At 46.4% G+C, this 23,422-nt stretch overlaps 1 protein-coding gene across 1 annotated transcript in view; it reads right to left on the bottom strand.

The window, feature by feature from the left end:
- Positions 1-23,422, bottom strand: part of LOC147661164 (prolow-density lipoprotein receptor-related protein 1-like) — an 887,002-nt gene that overhangs the window by 3,818 nt on the left and 859,762 nt on the right. Inside the window, exons 25-26 of the mRNA XM_086951270.1 lie at positions 13,102-13,303; positions 12,843-13,007 (exon numbers count right to left, since the gene is read on the bottom strand). Of these exons, the coding sequence (XP_086807396.1) occupies positions 12,843-13,007; positions 13,102-13,303 (367 nt within the window). The remainder of the gene's footprint in view (positions 1-12,842; positions 13,008-13,101; positions 13,304-23,422) is intronic.

Here is a 23,422-nt window from a genome sequence, read left to right as displayed (position 1 = left end):
CACTAGCTCATTTACCCCTCCCGTAGGAATAAAAAAATCACTAATGCAGCAGTTTTAGTTTCTCAGCTAACTGTGGCCGAAACTAACCAGTTTCTTATCAGTAGTGTTCTCATGCGCCAGAGACGCTGAGGCCCGGTTCTGCAGCCTTGGGCAGAGATAGCCAATGTATCCCTCGCAGGTGCAGATGCCTCTTGTATGATGCCATTGTTCCTCTCTCTGGGGTTCAGTAATTTTCCAGAAGGGGCGTGTTTTTATTCCACTGTACCATGTTATAATGTATTGCTGTGATGATATGAGTTAGTCCTCTCGGCGCACTCTTAGGGGTGAGGTCGGACAGGGCCCTCTCATATGGGAGTTTGTGGCCTAATAAATTTACCTTGTTTATTCTTCTCCACTGTCCGGCTGACTTCTTACTGAGTAATTATAGGTGAGTGTGGTAAGTCACTCGGGTGGATTTGAGCCACGCTTATCAGATGGCGCCCGAACAGGTACCCCGTGATAAGGATCTTTCTCACCCGTAGGTGGGTAGCAGAAGACCGAGGACCTGCTGGTCGGCACGGTGGGTCCGGGTACCCATTTGATGCCGAGCTTGGTTCTCGCAGCGCTGCCCCACCCTGCTGATCGGGAGAGGTCCCGGTTCGAATCCTACGCCGGGGTCCAGAAGGCGGAACCTGGAGCTGACTGTTGGTCCTGGCAGCCGGAGGTGGAGAACGGTAGAGGTCGGTACCGCATACGGAAGGTGAGTGGTCCGCCTGTTTGTAGGAGCTGGAGCGCTCCGAGAGACTGGGGTGTCTCTAATGGTTTGAGGAGCCGGTGCGCTCCTGGGGCTAGTGTGCTCCGGGGAACTCAGAGTGCGAGTGGTGCTCTGACAGACTTAACGGAGGTTGGGAGGACATTTTGTATTTTGTTTGTGGTCATCCGACCGGGTGGTACTGTGGTGGAGGCGTGGCTCATTGCGGGTAGACTCCGGAACTCACCCCGAACACCTAGAGTGGCGGTTAGGTGGGAGTGGGTCCTGGGTCCCCTGTGGTAAAGTGCGCAGCGATCGGTAGTGCCGCCTGGGCGGCGGATGTGTTCTCCATCCTCAGAACAGTTAGTGTACTGTCCGGTCTGCGGTAGGGTCCAGGTTCCCCAGGACTCGGTCAACGGGCCTTGTCCCATTTTGGTAACACGTGTTTGGCAGGACTTGGATGTACAGGGTGTGTGTGTGTTTGGAATTCAATGTATACCATATGTGTGTGAACGTGTTAGGAGCCAGTGAGCAGAGGTAACGGAATTGGTGAGAAGGTTTGATTGCATTGTGGTAAAGATGCCGTGCTTCAGTAAGTTGCGGTGTTTTGGATGCTGTTGTCGTGTATCGGATTCTAGATTGGCTGAAAGCCAACCTGCCCCTCCGGAGGGCACTCCAAATTTTGACATGTACATAAAGCATGGATTGCCCCCGATTTTGTTTGGTACCTTGTGGCATAGATACACCAGTGACAATGTGGATTTGCAGTGGCCCCTGACAGGTTCTTTTGAGGTGGCTAAATTGGATTATTTGCAAGACAAATTATTTGCTAGGCGCAGTCGTCAGAGCCTGTTCGATTCATTAAGGATGTGGCAGAAGGAAGTTAGGGAACGTAAATTGAGAGAGGAGAAGGCTGCACAGAAGGCGGCACAGACAATGGCACAGAAAGCTAGTTAACATACAAAGAATGAGAATGAGCAACGCTTGGAGCGCGCAGATAGGCTTTGCAGGTTGAAAGAAAATAAGTTATGTAGTGCGTGAGGATGAGCAGGATGAGATGGAGGACGTTTTGAATACCCAACCCTCTCCCCCTTATGCCCCGCAGCCACTGTATCCCGCCTTGCCTGTCCCGGTCTCCCCTGGTGGGGTTTCAGACCCACAAGCGAGTGCCCCACACCCGTCCGGCGCAGCGCTTTCCATCTCCCCGTCATTGCCGGCACCCCTTGTTTCCTTACTCCCGGCAAGCTCACCCGCTCACTCCCAGTTTCCCCTAGCACTCCCTACCGTCTCTGCTAGCGCTACCCCTAGTCAGGAGTTGTAGACACCGAGTAGAGGTGCAGGCAGTGGGTTTTCCCAGGTGCGAAAATTGCTTACGCGTTCTACAGTTGGTTTAGACGAGAAAACAGTGGTGGCCAATCAGGCTTGTCAGTGGGCCAGGAACAATATTTACTCGTTTGAAGACATTTGGTCCACAATGAAAGATTTTGAGCCTCTGATGCAGCAGCATGCTTTGTGGCACATGTCGAATACATTGATAGCACTATGGGAGCAGGGGTACGGAGGAGTAGCTCCCGCGACCCTACGGGATATAAAAAAATGGAGCTTATAGAGCTAACACTGGGGTAAGGGAGGTGATGCGCAGCTTACAATCCATATTACAGTATAGAAATGAATTACCCTCTGCAGGTTTACCTCACTTTCCTGGGATACATCCAATGCGCGAAGTGCACCCTATTTTTCACCCTGAGGTCCCCGAGGTGGTAGATCCAGTAACGAACGCCATCACTAGGGTTCGTATAGATGCCCATTTTCAGGAGCAGTGGGTATATACACCGTGGAAGAGGAGTGTGGTGTTAGCTTTGAAGGCTCAGCTACCAGATTCTAGAATGAATCCGACTGCCTATTATAAGGAATTGACGGAAGCCGCATCCTCAACTGTTATGACTTTAGCTGACATTGAATTTTTTTTCGTACTTTTGGTCCCGGTGGACGTGTGGAGGCAGGTGAAGGGTACGGATCATGCAGAGGACTTAGGTGGTAAGTGGACGGAATTGCAGGATTGGGACAAAGAACGTAAGCCAGGGGAGAAGCCGAAAGCGGAGATTTTGGCAATACCGGGGCGGATTATTAAGTATATGCACACTCTCATTCCCCCGAAGAAAGTAAACTGGGATAAGTTGACGGCATGTAGACAGAAGGATGAAGCGGTCTCTGACTTCTTTACCAGGTTTGAGGAGACGTTTATGGACTTCAGTGGACAGGATATGTCACAGGACGGAGGGTTATGACTTTTCGTTAACAGGTTAGTAATGAACTTGTTACCGGAAATATTAGCAAGGTTGCAAGCGTCGGAGAGTACGTGGACGACGTCCACTCCCTCTGGCATTCTTAGCATGGCTCAGTATTATGAACATAGAGAAAATGAGAGTAAGGACAAGCAGGAAAAGAAGGCCAAGGATTTGAAGACAAGGGTTTTGTTGCAGCAGGTATCTAGAGGTCGAGGAAGAGGTGCTTCGACTGCGACAGCGGGACGAGGAGGCGGTGGTTACAGTAGGGGTGACAACAGAGAGCGATTGGGACCGAATCAATGTGCGAAATGTAAGCAGGAGGGGCATTGGTGGAGAGATTGTCCTCTGTTTCAGTCGAATGCTGGCAACGGCAGAGGGCGGGGCCGAGGCGATCCCCGGAGCCAAAATGGACAGTCTGATGGGGGTGGGAGACAAGGAGGAAATTGTTTCGACAGTAATACGGATAGGCAACATTTTCAGAGGGGAAGCGGACAGTACTACAATGGTGACTATGCAATGGATGATTTGACAGCATTCTCTCATAACTAGGACAGCATAGGACAGAGCGAGGGGCCAGTTTGTGGAAGTTGATCAATGGGGACCCTATGTGACTGCGGATTTATCAGGGTCCCAAAAGAAATTTTTAGTAGATACGGGTGCTATGAAAAGTTCAGTGGCTCGTTCTCAGGTCCCAGGGGCGGCTCTGTCTGGCAAGAATAATATCTCCGTGGGGTTCTCAGGTACTCCGGTGATTAGCCCCATCTCCAAACCACTTACTCTTACGATTGGTCCTTTCACTGTTGATTCAACCTTTTTACTGAATTCCAATTGTGGCGAAAATCTGCTGGGTTTAGACTTACTGAAGAGGTTGCATGCCACCATCTATTGTTCCCCGGACGGTGTGTACCTTACGTTGGGTCCTACTGTTGCGCGTGCGCAACAATGTTTCTCCAAAGATGAGCCTCTACCACCTGAATTTGAAGGGATCCCTGAGAGTTTATGGGCCAACAGTGATACAGATGTGGGAAGAATGGACATAGCCCCCGTGACAATAAAGGTTAAGGTGGGAGCCCAATTGCCCAGAATACCCCAATACAGGATATCTAGGGAGGGAGAAAAGGCCCTATTACAGATAATACAGGATCTGATTCGGTCAGGAGTAGTGGAGGAGACGGATTCTAATATGTGTAACAGCCCTATCCTCCCGATTCTTAAAAGGCGGTCACTCGATGCTAAAGATGATACACCTGATGTTTATAGGTTTGTGATCCACTTACGCCACATTAACAAGGTAGTGGAGCCCCAATACCCGGTGGTAATCGACATCACTACAATCCTGACAATGATTCCCCCATCAGCTAAATATTTTTCTGTTTTGGATCTAAAGAATGCTTTCTTCAGTATTCCCGTGCATGAGGATAGCCGTTATCTCTTCGGATTCTCATTGGCTGGCCGAAGTTTTAGATTTAAGAGAATTCCCCAAGGATATACAGAGAGTCCTAGCATCTATAGTCAAGCACTAAAAGCACAATTGGATGATTTCGAACTCCCCGCAGGCAATGTTATGTTACAGTACGTGGACGATATCCTTATTGCATCGGACACTGAGGAGGGTTGTCGGGATGCTACGGTTAAATTATTACATCATTTGGCACACAAGGGTCACAAGGTGTCCCTTCCAAAATTCCAATATTGTCGAACGGAGGTAACCTACTTAGGTCATCTCCTTTCGAAGGAGGGGAGGAGGTTGACACCGGAGCGCATAAAAGCGATAACTAACATGGCTGTACCTAACACGCAGCGAGAGGTGCGCGCGTTTTTGGGCATAACCTCGTATTGTCGCCAGTGGATACCCAACTATGCCTTACTAACAAAACCCCTACTGTATCTGACTACTAAAGAGATGCGCGAACCCTTACCCTGGACCCCCGCATGTCAGGAAGCTTTCGAGTCACTAAAAACCGCTTTATGTTCTGCACCTGTTTTGGGAACACCTGATTACCAGAAGCCTTTTGTGCTTTATGTACACGAGGCGGAAGGTTGCGCGTTGTCTGTCTTAACACAATGTTTTGGGGGGAAGCAGAGACCTTGCGCCTACTTCTCTGCGATGCTCGACAATGCGGCAAGAGCGCTGCCGAGCTGTCTGCGGGCCACAGCGGCTGCTGCGGTCTCTATTAGACAATCGTCAGGGCTCGTCCTGGGTTCAGACCTCACAGTGATGGTACCGCATGCTGTGGACATTCTACTGAATAGAACGCAGACGCAGCATTTAACTAGTGCTCGTCTTACTGGTTATGAAATGACCCTTTTCGCACCCCAAGTCACGATAAAGAGGTGTGCCACTCTGAACCCTGCCACGTTGCTACCCATCCCAACAGACACAAAGGACGATGAAATACATGATTGTTTGTTTCGGACAGAAAAGGAGATGAAAGTGAGAATCGACTTGACTGACAAGCCCTTAGATGATCCAGATGGGGAGTTGTATGTTGATGGGTCTTGTTTTAAACTTGCAGATGGTACATCGACGGCAGCATATGTAATTACGACATTACAGACAGTAGTGGAGACTTCTAGAATACCTTATCATTCGGCTCAGGCTGCAGAAATAATAGCCTTATTGCGAGCATGCGAATTGAGTGAAGGACTAGACGTGAACATCTATACTGACAGCCAATACGCCTTCGGCGTGGCTCATAGTTATGGGCGACTGTGGGCAGAACGGGGATTCCTAACATCACACGGACAAAGAATACAACACGGCCCACTGATATTAAGACTACTTACAGCATTGACGCTACCCAGACGACTGGCTGTGATAAAGTGCAGTGCACATAAGGCAGTGGTGGACGATGTGGGACGGGGTAATGCTTTAGCAGACCAAACAGCAAAAGAGACTGCGAGGACGAAACTCCCCCGAATGTTTGTGGCAGGGCCAGCTAGATGGGTACCAGACGTTAACATGTTTGCAGATACTGTACAGAGTGTAAAGAATATACAAGAAAAAGCGACTGAGGAAGAATTGAGGACATGGAAAGATGGTGGGGGCGATTGGATTCTGATGAATGTTGGACAGATGTGACCGATAAAAGACGATGGTTACTCCCAAATGCATATGTTCTCCCAGTGGTGACAATGGCTCATGGGCCAGCACATATTAGTGCCAAAGGTATATGTAAATTATTAGACCCAGTGTGGAGTAATAAGAATATCCCTAAAGTGGCGACTCATTTAGTCCAGCAATGCATGGTATGGTTGAGACAATCCAGGAAAGGGAACGCCCGTACCAGTGGGACATTTTGCACCCCCTTCCTTCCCTTTTGAGGTGATCCAGATGGATTATATTGAAATGGAAAGGGTTAATAATCTCAAATACGTTCTGGTGGTTGTATGCTCTTTTAGCAGATGGGTGGAGGCATTTCCAACAAAAGATTGCACGGCCATTTCCACAGCTAAGATGTTGATAAAAGAATATTTCTCCCGTTTTGGATTGCCTAGGGTGATCTGGAGTGATAATGGCACATCCTTCAATGCTGAATTAATGAAACAGATTTGTAAGGGCTTACAGATTTCCCAAAAGTTCCATGCGGCCCAACATCCTCAGGCCGGGGGACTAGTAGAGAGGTTTAACGGTACATTGAAGCTCAAAATGGCCAAAATACAGGAGAGTACAGGACTCCGTTGGCCAGATGCCCTTACTTTAGTCCTGCTTTCTACCAGAGTGACAGTTAATTCCAAAATGGGTGTCTCCCCTTACGAGGTAATATTTGGCCGCCCGGCCAACGTTTGGGGAGTACCCAGACCCAAGTGTTTTTCTGAAATAGAGTATCCTCTGTTGATCGACTACTTGTATGCTTTGACTAAAGATCTCCGTTCTATTCATCAGCAGGTAGCAGACACCCTGAAGCCGTTGCCGGAGGGGCCCGGACATTCCATACTACCCGGGGATTGGGTAGTCGTAAGAAGATATCAGCGGAAATCCTGTTTGGAGCCCAGGTGGTCGGAGCCAAGACAAGTGCTACTGACGACGCGTACCGCACTTCGAGTTGAGGGCAGGAAGGCGTGGACCCATGCGCCGCATGTCAAGAAGGTCCCCCTGCCGTTACCCTATGACAAATGGGTAAGCAAGGGCGTTGCTGATGAAGAGTGCGAGCAAGTGCCCAGTTACATCCCTTTCTCTGATGCCTCACTGAGGGGAGGGGAGCCAAGTGCAGCGAAGAGAAAAAGGGAAACATTGCAAGCTCCAATACTCCCATTGAGAATAGTGATCAGGCATCAACGGGTGCAACACTTGCCACAGATGCACCCATTTTGTTCACAGATCCTGAAGTGCGAGGGAGCACTCGTTATAATCTGCGGCCCAGAAAGGGAAAAGGCATAAGGGACTAAACACTGGAAGAAGGGCTTAGTGGACATTATCTCACAAAAGAAGATTAGTGATAGGGATGGACTTGTAAGAGCCCTGGTGTTTGGCCGAAGATTCTGTTTTACAAGACATTAGAGTGGGGTCTGGGCCCAGATTAGTGCTCCTGAGTTGCGGCTGTTGTGCAACTTCGACGAGGGATTAGGGAATGAACAATAGAAGCCTACCTGTGAGGCTTTAACGGACACAGGGACGAAGATCCCTTTCAAGGGTTGAAGAACCCCTCTGGCCGGTTTTAGGACTGTCTGGGACTATTTTAATTAGTTTAGGTTTTTTTTTGATTTTTGATTTTTGATAAAAGAAAATGTATCCCTTTGGTCGTCCTGTCCCTGATGAGGAGCAGCCTTTTGCGGCTCCTCGTAGACCTGAGCCTGCTTCTCCATGGTTGGCCTGATCACGAAAAGGGAAAATAGTGCTCATCATAATAGTGCTTATTGCTTTCCTTGTGACTCTCGGAATACTGTTCTTCCTGGACAAGGCTTATCCTGTACATGTATTTGCCCCCACACCTTCTGCCATTCCCGAACATAATATGATCACTGTTGACTATGGTGAAAGAAGCTTGCGAACAGGTTACAAAGAATGTTTTTATTAAGACTTTACATCATGCTCACGCCGTATATAACATCACAGATTGTTGGGTGTGTGGGTTACTACCCTCTGCTGCTTATAAGAAGGACAGATTTCTAGCACTTCCTTTGACAGCAGTGAATAGTTGCGTGGGGTGGTACACTTTGATTGGTATGGTCAAATATTTCCAACAGCCAGATTTTCTAACTCCTCGACTACAAGACAGAGGATCTACTATGACAATGCAAGTTCGTCCTATGCCCCCTTCTTCCCTTGGACGGTTGTATACTGATGGACGTTTCGACCAAACATTTTTGGAGACATGTGAAAAGAAAGTAGGACGGTTCTTGACTCCCTATGACCCTGACAAAGTTAGAGAGTTTCTTACAGTTAAATTCCTCCCTGTCTTATAGACACCCGCCAAAAGGGAATGGTAGCAATAAGTCTTTGGTGCCCTTAGCAGTTGTAGGACCGTCACCATTCTTTTGTATAGAGGGAAGGGGTCCTATCAAGGTTGGGAACAGTTCCTGTAATGTGACAGCATCAATACGCCTGCCCCTTAGCCCTTCTCTGGTCACGCCTCCCAACATCTACTTTGTGTGCGGGGACAATGGGTACTTGTGGTTGCCTGAAGGTTGGGGTGGGGTCTGTTATCTAGCTTATATGATTCCACCTGTGTATGTAGCACCTTCTGATTATCATAAAACTCACCGCAGGCTCCCAAGCTCGCCAGAGCAGCGCAGAAGGAGGGCACTTCAGGTTGATGACGTAGACCAGACAGATACTTCTTTGTAACAATGGACAGATTTTTCTAAGGGCCTTTTGCCTTTCTGGGGTCCGATATTTAACAGTAGGGCCATCCGTCGGTTGTCAAGGGTGATGGAGAAAGTAGTGATTACTGAAGCAGACATTGCTACTAATATGTCTGTTGAGATTCAGGCTATGAGATTATTCACGATCCAGAATAGGATGGTGTTAGAAGTCATCCTTGCTGATAGGGGTGGGGCCTGTCGCGTCATCGGGACGTCTTGCTGCGTGTATATTCCTGACTCAGCTCCGACAGTTAACTTAGCAGTACAGAAACTCCATAGGTTAGCGACTGAACTTAATCAGGATAATGGGACATGGTCACTACAAGGGTGGCGGCTCTGGGGTGTTTTCTCCTCATGGGGTTGGAAAAAACTGATGGGTCTAGTTGGAGTAGTGAGCGCACTCCTGACATGCTGCCTTTGTGTTTACTGCCTTCCCCCATGTTGCTCAATGTGTGCTAGTAATTTGCGACCCTCCAAAAAGGTGACTGGTCAATATCCTGCCTCCACTGCTATTGAACTCCCTGATGTTCGTTGGCTGATGCTCATTGACGATTATGTTTTTGATTAAGGTACGCTCCGCCCCTAGAATGAAATTTAAAGGCACTACCTTTTAGCTAATAAAGGCTTTGCTCCAGTTAGCCAAATGATGCTAAAAGGAGGGTCTGATAAGGTTTCACTTTTCGTTGCCCCGCCCATTACCATTTACATATGCAAGTTAGCTTCATGTGTCTAACTGATGAAGTATACACTTATGCTCTTACGTTATTTTTACTGCTTATGTGATTATTCATTTATATGTGTAATGATATTTTGTTTCCTTAGCTTAGCTCGTGTGCCTCCATTTTGTGTATTCCTCTGTGTCTGCGAGTCGCACTCGCTCATTTACCCCTCCCGTATGAATAAGAAAATCACTAATGCAGCAGTTTTCGTTTCTCAGCTAACTGTGGCCGAAACTAACCAGTTTCTTATCAGTAGTGTTCTCATGCGCCAGAGACGCTGAGGCCCGGTTCCGCGGCCTTGGGCAGAGATAGCCAATGTATCCCTCGCAGGTGCAGATGCCTCTTGTATGATGCCATTGTTCCTCTCTCTGGGGTTCAGTAATTTTCCAGAAGGGGCGTGTTTTTATTCCACTGTACCATGTTATAATGTATTGCTGTGATGATATGAGTTAGTCCTCTCGGCGCACTCTTAGGGGTGAGGTCGGACAGGGCCCGCTCATATGGGAGTTTGTGGCCTAATAAATTTACCTTGTTTATTCTTCGCCACTGTCCGGCTGACTTCTTACTGAGTAATTATAGGTGAGTGTGGTAAGTCACTCGGGTGGATTTGAGCCACGCTTATCACCGCCCCCACCAAACCATATGAAACTGCATTTTGCTCTTACTCGCTCTAAGCAGAGCACAATTGCTTTGACACAGAGAGAGATGCATGTCAAAGGCTCCCTCTGCTTCAAAGCAATACCGGCTCCCGCAAGAGGCTGGGAGCTGGTAGGGACCGCGGTGACCTTTAAGCTCCCCCCGTGGTTCCCAACTGTACAAAGTGGGTGCCCTGGGTGGGACCAGGGCACCCACACTACAGACCGGGCCCCAGTGGATGGGGTCCCCGGGGCCAAAATCAGCCCAGGAAGTGGGCCTGCAGTGGTCCCTCCAATTAGTAATTTTTTTTATAAACTTTAAAAAGGCTAAACCCCGGGGAATGGGGTTCCCAGGGATGAAACCGACCCGGAAAAGGACCGCCTGGCCACCCTCCCTTTGAATTTAAAAAAAAACTCAACAAAAATTAAAGCTGGGGCATGGAGTTCCCGGGGCTGAAATCAGGCCATTAAAACAAAGCCTGGCACGAGGGGTGGGGTCGCTTGGTCCCAATTTGGCCCAAGGAAGGGGGGGGGGCTGGTCGGTCAAACGGACCGGCATTCATAAAAAATACAATTGAAAAATGACAGTACGGTAAGTAGGAGGCCCGCCTCCTTTCTCCACTACCCTTAAAACGCGCCTCCTGGTGCACTGCTGGTTGGGGGATGTAGTCCCCTTGGCTCCAGCGGGTCTTTGGGGGATAGGAACCCCTTCTGTTTTCTCCAGTAAGTACCAGACAGCGGGATTGGTGAGAGGTCTTCGAAGGCAACATCCACTTTTGCCACTACTGTGCAAACGTGCCTCCTGCCTCACTGCTGGTTGGGGGATACAGTCATCTTGGATGCTGAGGGTCCTTGGGGGCCCAGAAGACGGCCAGTAAGTCCAACCAGTGGTGGCTGTCACAGGTAAGCATGGAGCAGGGGTGGGGGCGGGGGAGTTTACAGACAGACTAGGTATATTTAAATAAATACCTACTCCGTTGCCGGTCTGCTTCCCCCTCCCCCCCCGTGCTTACCTGTTCCAGCAGTGGCTGAGTGCGACAGCAGGATTTCTGCGAGCTGGTCAGAGGGCCCGCCCCTTTATCCTTCCCTCTGAATACATGACTACTAGTTAGAAAAACTGAAATGCTCTTTAAAAAACCCCAAGGTTGCAGGGACGTTGTAGTTAGGAAATAGATTTTGAAAAACCCTAGAAATTAACTGGAAAAAAAACAAAGTTCACAGGGACATAGTTAGGCTGACATTTCACTCATTCAAAACCAGAGAAATACAGCATTTAGTTACTTGAGCCAACTATAACTCGCCTCTGCAATGTACTGCTTATGACCTCACATATTACATCACTCATGATCTGGCCAGTGACATCACTGATAGAATCTCTAATGACATAAGTTCTAGTTAGCTCAGCTAACTGCGAAATTTCACTGGTATTGCATATATACATATCTATATTTATACACACATACATATCTATATTTATACACACATATACATGTCTATATATACACACACATCAGGGCTCGAGAAATCTGAAAAATGGTACTAGTCCTGCAGGTCTAGTACTTTAAAAATACTCCAACCTAACAGTAATCTACTTTACTTCTGTCTCTGAAAGCGGAGCAAATGTGACAAGATTTAAAGGTATCTTTATTGCTCATTTTCTTTGTGAGCAGTAAAAAGGCCTTTAAATCTTGTGATCTTGTCACATTTTCTCCGTTTTCAAAGACGGAGGACAAAAGTTAGTATGTTTTCCAACTCGCCAGAAAGGGCGAGTAGGACCTAAAAAAAGCTCAACCTCAAAATTAACCTCGCAAATGAGAGCGGTCAAGTGGATTTGTCGAGCCCTGCATATATATACATATATACACACACATTTTAATTTTACCTACTGGCGGTCACCAGTAGGTAGTTATTGTTAGGACCAAAGTTTCCATAGGAAAAGTGTTTTTTGTTTTGCCAATTACTTTGGTGCGCTTGAATCTACACAACATTTTCCCAAATCTTACCTTTTGGTTCAGCTGCTGTGTTGAAGGTTTCAGGCTGATCCCTCAAGCTGGGACAAGAAAAAGGGGGTTCCAAAACAGGTTTTCCCCTTGTTATATCTATGGGGATTTTCATTTTTTGAACACTATTACAGAAATATACCAAATTTAGTAGAAAGCTAGATATTTGCCCAGAAAACTTGCTTTTTGTGAATTGGTGTAAATCTGTTGAGTAGTTTCAGAGTTAAGTTTTAAAAATCGATATCGCAAAGCCTAAAATCCTACTGAAATTTGATTTACTGCCAACACTTCAAACCAGGAAATGTTGACAGCCATCTTGTGAGAGTCACAAAAACAAAAGTACGAAATGAAGAAGGGGCAGGGTAGAAACACCCTGTCCCCCTAGGCCTCTTTAGGGGAGGAGGCCCCAATGGGACCCCCCAGGGCCAAAAACATTTTTTTCAATTTTTCAGTGGGAATTGTGTTGTATCTGCAAATCCCACTGCTTTATTATATCATTTGTTACCAAAGCAAATCTTTTTTGAAAACCTTATGTAATTTTTTATTTCATTTTACTGCTTTCCAATATAGAAAATATTACATATCTGCTAAATATTGACGATTTTGTAGCAATTGTAATCAAACAATGAAAAAACATAAGTCAAAAAAGTAAAGCAAACCAATACCTTTAGTCCATATGGTTGGCCATGGCGTTTGACGAGGGCCCTGTTATTTTTGCCGGTTGTCTTGTCCATCCTTTGCACAGTTCTTGTTTTCATTTCAGACCAGTAAACTTCATCTTCAAATACGGTCAATGAGAAGGGACTCTGAATTTTTTGCATTTGAATCACCTTTACAGATCGAAAACAAAATGATGCCAAATGAAACCATTTATAAATAAGCCAAATTAAATTAAGATGTAGAAGATATAATAACGTGCTTCACCTTAATATCACTGCCATCCAGATTGGCAGAACCAATGCTGTGAAATTTGTCATCAGACCAAAAGATTTTCCAGCTCAGGAGGTCGAGAGACAATCCAGTTGGCCAGCCAAGCTTTTCCTTAATAAGCACTTTTCTATTTGTGCCATCCATGCCTGCCTGTTCTATCTGAGGAGGAGAGCCGATTTCTGACCAGTACATCAATCTGTGGATTCAAGCACGTTTTACATTAGATGTTTTAAAGCAACTTTTCAAAATAGCATCTGCCAACAAAAAATCATTAATCTTCTAGCGACGTCATGGTATTTGATATCAGACACAGAAATAGAAAAGCAGGTGCAAGTATCTTATAGCCATTTACTTGGTCAGAACAAGCTACACAGCAGTTAATGGTAATAAAAACATCTCTGCGTTGATCCAGGCATGTCACATGCACAGAATGCATGAGCAGTCTTCTGTACCTATGCCAAAAAATACTCACCGTAACCATGATTTAGTACTATGCCCGATTGTTAATTTTTCTCTCCAGCAATGCTCACCTTGTTCCATATATCTAGCAACTGATGTTGCCTCCAAACACCCCTTCAAATGGGAGTGTATTTACGACACTAGTAGGTCTCAGTGAATTCACAAGATGATTACTTCTTGCTAAGAGCAACCAAAAGCTTTTCATCTAGTAAAACATTGAGCTGCTGCAGATCCGCTAAAGGAAATTTACAATATCAAATGTGATGCTCATGCTGGTCAACAAATTTGGTCCTTTCCCAATATTTATTTTTTGATAATCAAGTTTATTGGCATTTATAATAAAAAAACATACAAAGACATCATTAGCTTATACACTGTATCAAAGTCCATCGACAGACAGCGGTACATCGGACCTAGGAACAAGGAACAAGGACCTCGAGCAGGCTACTGCATAGATATAGCACAACTGGAAGGAAACTTGCATACTATTCAGAATAAATATAGCCACTTGCCCCACACCTTTTCGAACTTCTCAGAACACCGCCTAGCCTCAAAGAGGGGATCCTCTTGGGCTGCACACCAATCCACCCCTTGTCGCCATTTACGCACAGTAGGGAGTTTGGCCTGGGACCAAGCCGCCCCAATAATTAGTTTAGCCACCGCAATCACTGTGCCAAAGAAGCGTTTGTCCGCTCTGGAGCCGTTGAGACCATCAAAAACGCCCAGAAGGAGAAGCAAGGGGTCATGGGGAACCAACCATCCCAACGTCAGCATGAGCTCTAACTTAACACCCGCACAAAAAGCAGCAAGAAGGACACCCTTTCCCATTATTTTAGGCCTGGACCGGCCTAAAAGGGAAGCATTTGCCAGTTAGGCTGCAGAACAGCATGATTCTTTCAGAGCAGGTTGGGGTGCCAAAATCAAATATTTTAATGAACAGGTTTGAAAGGATTAATTTTGGTTTCTAGTCCATGCTTGCTCTTTTGTGATTTAACGCTGCCCCTACTTCAAAATCATGAAAAGAGAATTTGTCAACTGAATGTATGAAAGTTAGGGCAAAGTGAGCACTGAATGCCAAAATGTAAGACATGGTCTATGCTGCAGGTTTTGGTTACTGATGTCAAACAGAGATGGAGTAGCGCTTTTTTATCACATTAGACAGTGCTAAATTATTGCTTGTCTCAAGAACTTTAAAGCGGTTTGCTACTTTTGGCTGAAAATGTAGCAACATGTCTTGACATCACTAAAGTAAGCAAGAGAACATAACTTACACAATACAATGCAACTAAAATCTAAACCTGCACCACCCAACAAAATTGTCAAAGTAGGCTGCAAAACTACCACAATACAACACCAACACACTGCCATAAAGCAGGACAAAAAAACTACTCCGCACCACAACAAAAGGCTACACATTAAATATTCACAAACATAATTATTGCACAATACTACCCCCAGAAACCTGGTTTTGTAGTACAGATGCAAAACGTGTTTGTATTGCCTTAATGTACTGCCTTGGAAATGAAACTGCACCAGTCAACGAGGTTCCGTGATCCGGCCCATACACTTTCAAATCACAACTGGGAACTTTGTTTCCACTGCCACCTGAAATTCTCCTGTGCGCCATCCTGCAGTCTCCCCTTACCAAGGTGCTGCGCGTTGGGGCATATAAGGTTGGTATTCCGTTGGATTTACGTGCAGGGTCGGACCTACATAATTGTACTCTATTGCTACCGAAAAAATAGAAATTCCATTAATAACTTGGAGCTCTCTCCAGCAAAGATTCAAGGCGTTTCATTGTTTTAAGTGCAATGTAAGGCTGTGCTACTTTAAATAACACCAGGTAAACACCCTAAGAATCCAACACGTTTGCGTTTTTAGTGTGCGCAGTTGGACATGTGATATAACCTCTAGAAACGAATATAGAGAGTTAATCAAGCAAACAGGTGGAAAGAAACCAGCCCCTCACTCTAGCTGGTGACTCAAACTCAAAGCAGGAGCTGGCAAGCACCACCGCACTAAATACATTTATACCTAGAATTGCACCGCAGGTCTCCATTTTGAGAAAACGTCCATTAATTAGTGACACAGGTGTGTACAGTCAAGCGTGAACTATGATGGAAATCATTGCCTTAGTGTATCTTTTCTCACTTTCCTTGCTCGCTACAAGTAGCGTTGACATTGCATCCTGAGGGGAACAAACACTGTAGTGCTAACTGCAGGATGCAGAGGGCCCTGGGCAGATTGAACAAGCATTGGCAAACCAAATAGGTCTTGCCTATGCAAGAGCTATTGGCATTGATAATGTGTTAGCCATATTGTACACCAGCATGGCTCAAAGTTTGGGCCTTAAAGGTGACTGGCGTGGAGTAGCATACAGTGGCATAAGGTGGCAGAGTGTCAAAGTGGAGTGCTCACAATAAGCACTTCACCTAAGTTAACTGCCTTTTTTTCTACATTATGGTGTGGACATTGCGATCTATTTTTCTAATGTGTTTTTATTTTGTACATGTTTCACCTTTATGGATACATGGTTATCTCACTAAAGTAGTTTGGATTGTTGTGTCATAGAATGAAGTGGGATAGATGAGTGATGCAGAGCAGACTTGGGTGCAGAGTGGAGTACAGCAGACTAGAGTGCATTGGCGTGGAGGGGTGCATTGGCGTGGAGGGGTGCATTGGCGTGGAGGGGTGCATTGGCGTGGAGTGCAGTGGCATGGAGTGGCGTAAAGTGGAGTATGCATGGTGTAGTGTTGCACTGCCATTACAGACAACTACTTTTCAATTGAAATGACCATTACACAGAAAAGCAGTGTCACAGCGCACAGTTCACTTATGGTGTGGAACACTTCCGAATTACAAAAAATGCATTTGTACTTTCCTAATTCTGATATATTCTGAAAAGGCTGGACCGTTCATTACAGCCATATAAACTTTGTTGGGTGCCAGAAAAATTGTGCCTATCACAGCAAGTTCGTCACGCAAATCTTCCTCAGACTTCAAAGTGAGAGAACGTGACACCAAGCACCTTTGGAAAACAGAGCCCGACATTTGACCTCAAACTTTGAATGTATAGCAAATCAGACAAGATAAGATTTAAAGGCCTGTTTACAGAAAATGTAGCACTCTGAAGGATACAGTAAATAAGGAATTGCTCTCCACGAGGGACACTCAAGCTGCACATCCTAAAGCAAATAAAACCAGCAAATAGAAAGCAAGCAAATATGAGTTACACACCACAAAGCCAAATGGTAAGCAATGGGTGGGATGCCTGCTCCGGGAAGCTTTTCGAATGTCCCCAAGATGCATTTAGCAAACCAGACAGCTGTGCTGTCAGGTAGGCTTTGGCCTAAAAAAGGGGGTTGGTACGTAAGTCCAAGTACTTTTAGCAATTTAACATCAGAATCACAAAAAAGTATATTATTTCAGAATTTGGTACCGATATCCAGATTCTGCAAAAACAAAAGTAATTTCAAGCCTTTGAACACCCAGTATTCTGCTTCTGGGAAATTTAATGTACTAGCATTCGGAAGCAGGGAGTTGTGCTCTCCAATTTTCTGATAAAGGATGAAGGCTGGGGAGCCAGGTTGACATTCTGCGAACAAAGCAAAGGAATAGGGTTTTCGCTTCCTGGTAAAAACTTTTGTAACTTGAAGATGGGGCAGGGGGTGGAATCATAACTAGTGCCGATGAGAGAACTTCAATTTTTTGAAAGGATAGGTTTGATCAGCCAGAGGTCCCACTTGGATATGACAAATATGAAAGTTCAGCAAAGCCAAACAATGCATGAAAAAGAATACATGAAAAGAATACAGATGGTTTGAGGGAATTTTGCAAAAGAATGATGCAAGTGTGTTAGAAAACAATCACATCTTGTTGCTTTCTTTATAGCCAATAGTTAAGTGAAGCTGTTCCTGTGCAGAGCAAGGTTCAGAAGATAACTTTTAGCTTTTGAAAGAAGACACTTTACCACAAGCTCAGACTCTCAGGAGATATTTTAAAGGGGCAGAATCGATGGAAGGTGAGGCTTCAAATCAAACAGCAAAGACCAATTTAGTGGCTGTCCACCAGACTAGAGTGTTCCAAGAATTCCAGCTGACTGCCCAGGTCTGCGTAGACAAATGAGATGGCTGGTGAGATGTTCCTGGCCCCTGTTGGTAGCGACATGAGAGCTCACCATAAAGAGTTGAGGAACACTGGAGAAATGAGGTGTGCAGCAAGCCTGTTGCCACAAAGGAACACAGAGGTGGGTGATATGCTATCCATGACTGGAGATGCATTCTGCCTGCTGACATGCTCGAAGACCATCAGCATGGATGGCGACATCCACTTGGAGTTGCCGATGAGGAGCGATACTAATTTAATGCAACATGAACAAGGACAGTAGGATGACCTTTTATTTGCTCTGATGTAGTGTGAGCCTCCTCCTGGTTCACAGCACACCAACATATCACAAAGGAAGAGTGGGAGATCTCCATCTCGTGCCGGTTTGAAAAACTGGACTGTGAACTCCTAAGCGTCGATATCTTTTGGACCAAGTGAAGCAATTCTATGTTACTCTTGCAATGAACATCTAAGGTACCCAACTTAGGGTGTAGACCATATTGCCTTTCTTTATATCGGCCTCTGCACAGCTAACATGCAAATTTGCATGAAGTGGCAGTCATATCAGTTGCAGTGAAGTGCTTCTGCTCTAAAAATTAGTGTCACTAACTCTTCCCTCACTTATGTGGTTCTCACCTACACCCCCAATATCTGAGTGACAGACTTTTGCATGGGGCAACATAGTGGCCCATAGTAAAAGCTTACCTATTAGAAATGTGGATCATTTTGAGTTTGCTGGTAATTCTACTCAACCACTTGTTTTGCAACGTGGCAGAGGGCAAAACCAAACAAGTCAAAAATCTCGAGAGCCAACGCAGATCATCGTGTACCCTCATTTCCAGTTACAGAGAAAGTTGACTCGCCGTTCACCTTGGAAGTAGTTATAAAGGAATGGAATTCAATTCAGTTAATAGCTCACAAAAACATAAATAGGAGAGTTAATAGAGGTTAATTTGGAAGGGGCACTCCTCCAAACTCAAAGCCGTTGTCGTTAAATCAAAACTGTTCTGATAAAATCTGCTCAACCCCTGTTGACCACGGCACAAGCAGAGTGCAATCTCCAGAGAAGTGTGTGCTAAATTCAAGCAGTACCAACTATTTTAAAGTGAACGCATAGTTACTAAACTAATTTAGAATATTAGAGAAAAATATAATGATCAAAAGACACCAAGATCCTCAGGATTGGTTAAGGGTGTCATGACCATTGTGTTTTGCAATGCAGAGACCTTTTTATTTTGATATGAAAGTGTTATTGAATATGCACCAAGCGGTGATTCCATCAAATGCAAGTCAATCAATCATTCATATCATTTGTAAAGCGCACTACTCACCCGTGAGGGTCTCAAGGCGCTGGGGTGGGGAATGCTGCTACTGCTCGAAAAGCCAGGTCTTGAGGAGTTTTCTTAAGGTCAGCAGGTCTTGGGTCTGCCGTAGGTGGATGGGGAGGGTGTTCCAGGTCTTCGCGGCGAGGTGTGAGAACGATCTGCCGCCAGAGGTCGCTCTTCGGAAGCGGGGGACTGTAGCAAGGGCGAGGTTGGTGGAGCGGAGCTGGCAGGTGTGGTTGTAGAAGCGGAGTCTGTTGAGGTACGTTGGTCCGGTGTTATGGAGTGCCTTGTGTACATGGGTGAGGAGCTTGAAGGTTATCCTCTTGATGACCAGGAGCCAGTGCAGGTCTCAGGTGGGGTGTGATGTGGCTGCGGCGAGTGATGTCGAGGATCAGGCCTGCAGAGGCGTTCTGGATGTGTTGGAGCAGTCTCATGAGTTTGGCAGAGGCTCCTGCGTAGAGGGCGTTTCCATAGTCCAACCTACTGCTGACAAGGGCCTGGGTGACTGTTCTTCTCGTTTCAGTGAGGATCCACTTGTAGATCCTACGGAGCATGCAGAGGGTGTTGAAGCAGGAGGAGGAGACGGCATTGACCTGTTTAGTCATGGAGAGGGTGGAGTCGAGGATGACCCCTAGGTTGCGTGTGTGGTCGGTGGGTGTTGGAGCAGTTCCCAATGCGGTCGGCCACCAGGAGTCGTCCCAGGTCGAAGACTTGGATCCGAGGATGAGGGCCTCCGTCTTGTCAGAGTTTAGCTTCAGTCGGCTGTTCAGCAACTGCCTTCATTCCTTCGTGAAGGTTGGTTTGGGCGGTCCTTGGTGAGGGAGTGTATCAGCTGGGTGTCATCGGCGTGGGAGACGATGTTGAGGTCATGCGAGCAGTGCCATGTAGATGTTAAACGGAGTTGGGCTGAGGGATGAGCCCTGGGGTACGTCGCAGATCTCTGTGGCTTTGGAGCGGAAGGGGAGGGGGGATGGGGGGGGTCGTCGGAAGCTCTGTTCTGCCAGAGCGGAAGGAGGTGGTCATGTCCAGGGCCTTCTCTTGGATCCCAGCGTTGTGGAGGCGTGTTCTTAGTGTGTGGTGACAGGCAGTGTCGAAAGCGCCTGACAGGTCCAGGAGGATGAGTGCCGCCGTTTCTCAGTTGTCCATCAGGGACTTGATGTCATCGGTGGCGGCGATGAGGGCAGTCTCGGTGCTGTGGTTTCTGTAGAACCCGGACTGGGAAAGGTCCAGGATGTTGTTCTCCTCGAGGTAGCGGGTCAGTTGTTCGTTGACTGTCTTCTCGATGACCTTTGCCGGGAATGGGAGCAGGGGGATGGGACGGAAGTTCTTGAGGTCCTTGGGGTCCGCCTTGGGTTTCTTGAGTAAGGCGTTGATCTCTGCGTGCTTCCAGCTCTCCGGGAAGGTTGCTGTCTCGAAGGAGGTGTTGAGGACATCCGGATATGGGGTGCGATGGATGTGCTGGCTTTGTTGAAGATGTGGTGTGGATATGGATCTGGCGGAGATCCGGAGTGGATGGTGTTCATGATTTTGATGGTGTCATAGTCATTGATGTTGGTCCTGTAGAGCAGGCGGTTGGTGCCGATGGTGGTCGTGGGGGCGGAGGTCTCAGTGGTTGTCGGGGCAGCCGTGGCGTTGAAATTGTCGTGGATGTCTGATCTTGCGGTGGAAGAATGTGGCCAGCGAGTCGCACAGGTCTTGCGAGGTTGGGACATTGTTGGAGCTGGGGTTGGAGAGTTCCTTCACGATGTTGAAGAGCTCTTTGCTGTTGAGCGCGTTGTTGTCTAGGCGGTCTTTGAAGGAGGCATTTTTGGCGGATCTGATGAGGTGATAGTGTCTGCGTGTTGCATTCTTGTGGGTGGCGTGGCTGTCCGGTGTTAGTTCACGTTCGTGCAAGTCTAGCATATTCTTCTGTTCTGCAGAGGAGTCATCAAGCGGTGAAACTTCTGGAAAAAACTTTCATAATGATTACATGTTTCTGTGAGTATTTAGTTTAGAAAAGTTAAACAAGTAGCTGCAAGAACACTTGGATGCCATCTGTTTAATTCAAGAGTTAAGGGAATGTCGTAAACCCCATGACTGTTCCGTTACAGATTCTATTATTTCCATCATTTTTCTCTCTCGCAGCTCTATTTTCATCACTTGTCTTTTCAGAGGGGTCTACATCTTTTACAGAAAGTGTGACATGCTTGGAGATGTAGGTTTAGATTCTCCAATTGCCTTCATACTTTCGGTTCAAAACTTTCGATTTTTATTTCAGGTTCTTCTATTTCGTTTTAGTGTGATGTTTTTGAAAGCCTCAGGTAATGCAAATAAAGCTGCTCACTGTAGGCCGACCTGTTTTCCATTTTGTAATTATCTGAATAGAGAAGACTTATTTTGCACCAGGTCAGTTTAGTCTTGTAATGTTCCTAAGTTTCTCTATTCCTGTTTTCCTTTGAAAATGTAAGATAAAATCAGTGGTCAAATCCTATATAAACAGGTTTCAGGCAATAGGTAGGTGAAGAACTTCATTCTGGCAAACATCAAAGTGGGCAGCACTAGGTTCTACTTTGACCGAAGGCAGCTCTGGCAATACTCCAAGGCTCTCTGAAGCATTTAGCCTTCACCTACTAGTGCCGAGACTGTTGTAGACATAGAACTTCTAAAGATTACAGAAGTGTGACAACTCCCACCCAGCCTTAACCGAAGCACACGTTATGGAGAAGTATGAGGTCAGAGAGCAATCAATTTAAACCAGTATTTGAGGAAGCAAGAGGAGACAGGCCCAAGAACCACTGAGGAGTCAACTATGTTGAAGGAGAAGCACATTGCAGAAGCACATGTTAGAGTAGTACTAGGTCAGAGAGTGGTGTTAAGAGCGGAGCACCAAGCTTCCTCAGACACCATGAGTGCACTAATGCATATACCATTACCCTCATTACTCCGCACAAGCAGAACTAGCAGGCTTGATGGAGGCACACAAAGTAGAGGGACAAGAGTCTACCATCTATTAAGATTCGGCATACATGACTACCACGATACAATCCAGTATCCACAAATGGAAAAGGATAGGGTTCCTCAAGTCAGACGGGTCACCCGTTACACACAAGGATCTATTAGCACAGCTAATTAAGGCCATGACAGTACCCTCCAAAGTGGCCATCATCAAATGTACAACTCATTAACAAACGGGTCCTCCTATCCAGGGGCAATGCTTTGGCAGACTGGGCAGCTAAATAGACAACCCGCGGCATCCTGACAGTTGACGTGCAGACAAAAGACAATGACCTACCACTACCATACACAAATAGCCTGGCTACATCTGCAGGAACAGGCCCTACCCCACAAGAGCCTAGATCACAGTGGGGATGCGTCCAAACACCATTGGATTTTATATACAGACAGGAGGCCACAGGGAAGCCAGTGATGCCACAGGCCTGATACACCGCTTTAGAGCAGCTACACCGCCCTGCACACAAAGCCAAGGAGTACATTCTAGCCACACTAAAGGCTGATTGGCCCACCCCCGCTAGCAGAAATGATCACTATGTCCATAGCACAATGCCCAGTATGCCAACAGTGCAGCCCCCAAGCCCACTCAAGCTCATAACATCCACCATTCCGAGACCCATGGGCCCATTAAATAATTAGCACATACACTTTGTGAACATGATTGACCAGTGAAATAGCGACCAGTATCTCTTGATAGTTGTCGTCCCCTTCTCCAGGTGGATAGTAGCAGGACCTTGAGTACACAATGCTGACAAAGCAACTGCAACATTCCTGAGGTGATGCCTAGGTGGGGCGTGCCGGAGGCTATCTGCTCCGACAATGGCACACATTTTGAAATTCCCCTATTCCAACCTATTTGTTCATCCCTATGAATAGGGCATACATTGTCCTCAGTTAATCACTGCAGTCCAATGGAATTTTGGAACACATGAAAGAGTTGTTAAACAAAATAAGCAAACTGTGTGCAACTCTACAGAAGTGGCTGTCTTGCCTCCACCTTGCCCTGTATGCCCTCAGGACTCAGACTGGTAGCAACCTTCACCTAACATCACACAAGATTGTCAAGGGCGCCCCATGCCTATGACCCTGACATTGCTCCTGCAGAATGACAGATGCACAGAAAACTGCATAAGTATTGGAGAATGAAATGGGGTTGTATTTGTTAGAGCTAAAAAAGGCAGCTAACTTCTGTAAACTTATTTTGGAAGGGGAAGTGCACCAACAAACTGCGAGAGCCACAGATGACACCTGCCCAACAAGTCTACATTTGCAACTTCGTCTGCAAGTGAAAGGATCCAATATTTGAGGGCCCCCCTAATCACAGAGACCACACCAACAGCAATCAAAATGACAAACAAGAAACCACGGATACACTTCACCAACATCTGGCTAGACACGGCACAGCATCAAACACTCCCAACAGAGTAGCGGAAAGA

This window comes from Lissotriton vulgaris, unplaced genomic scaffold (genome assembly GCF_964263255.1).
Source record: "Lissotriton vulgaris unplaced genomic scaffold, aLisVul1.2 SCAFFOLD_746, whole genome shotgun sequence".
NCBI classification, from domain to species: domain Eukaryota; kingdom Metazoa; phylum Chordata; class Amphibia; order Caudata; family Salamandridae; genus Lissotriton; species Lissotriton vulgaris.
This window is presented reverse-complemented; position numbering and strand designations above follow the sequence as displayed.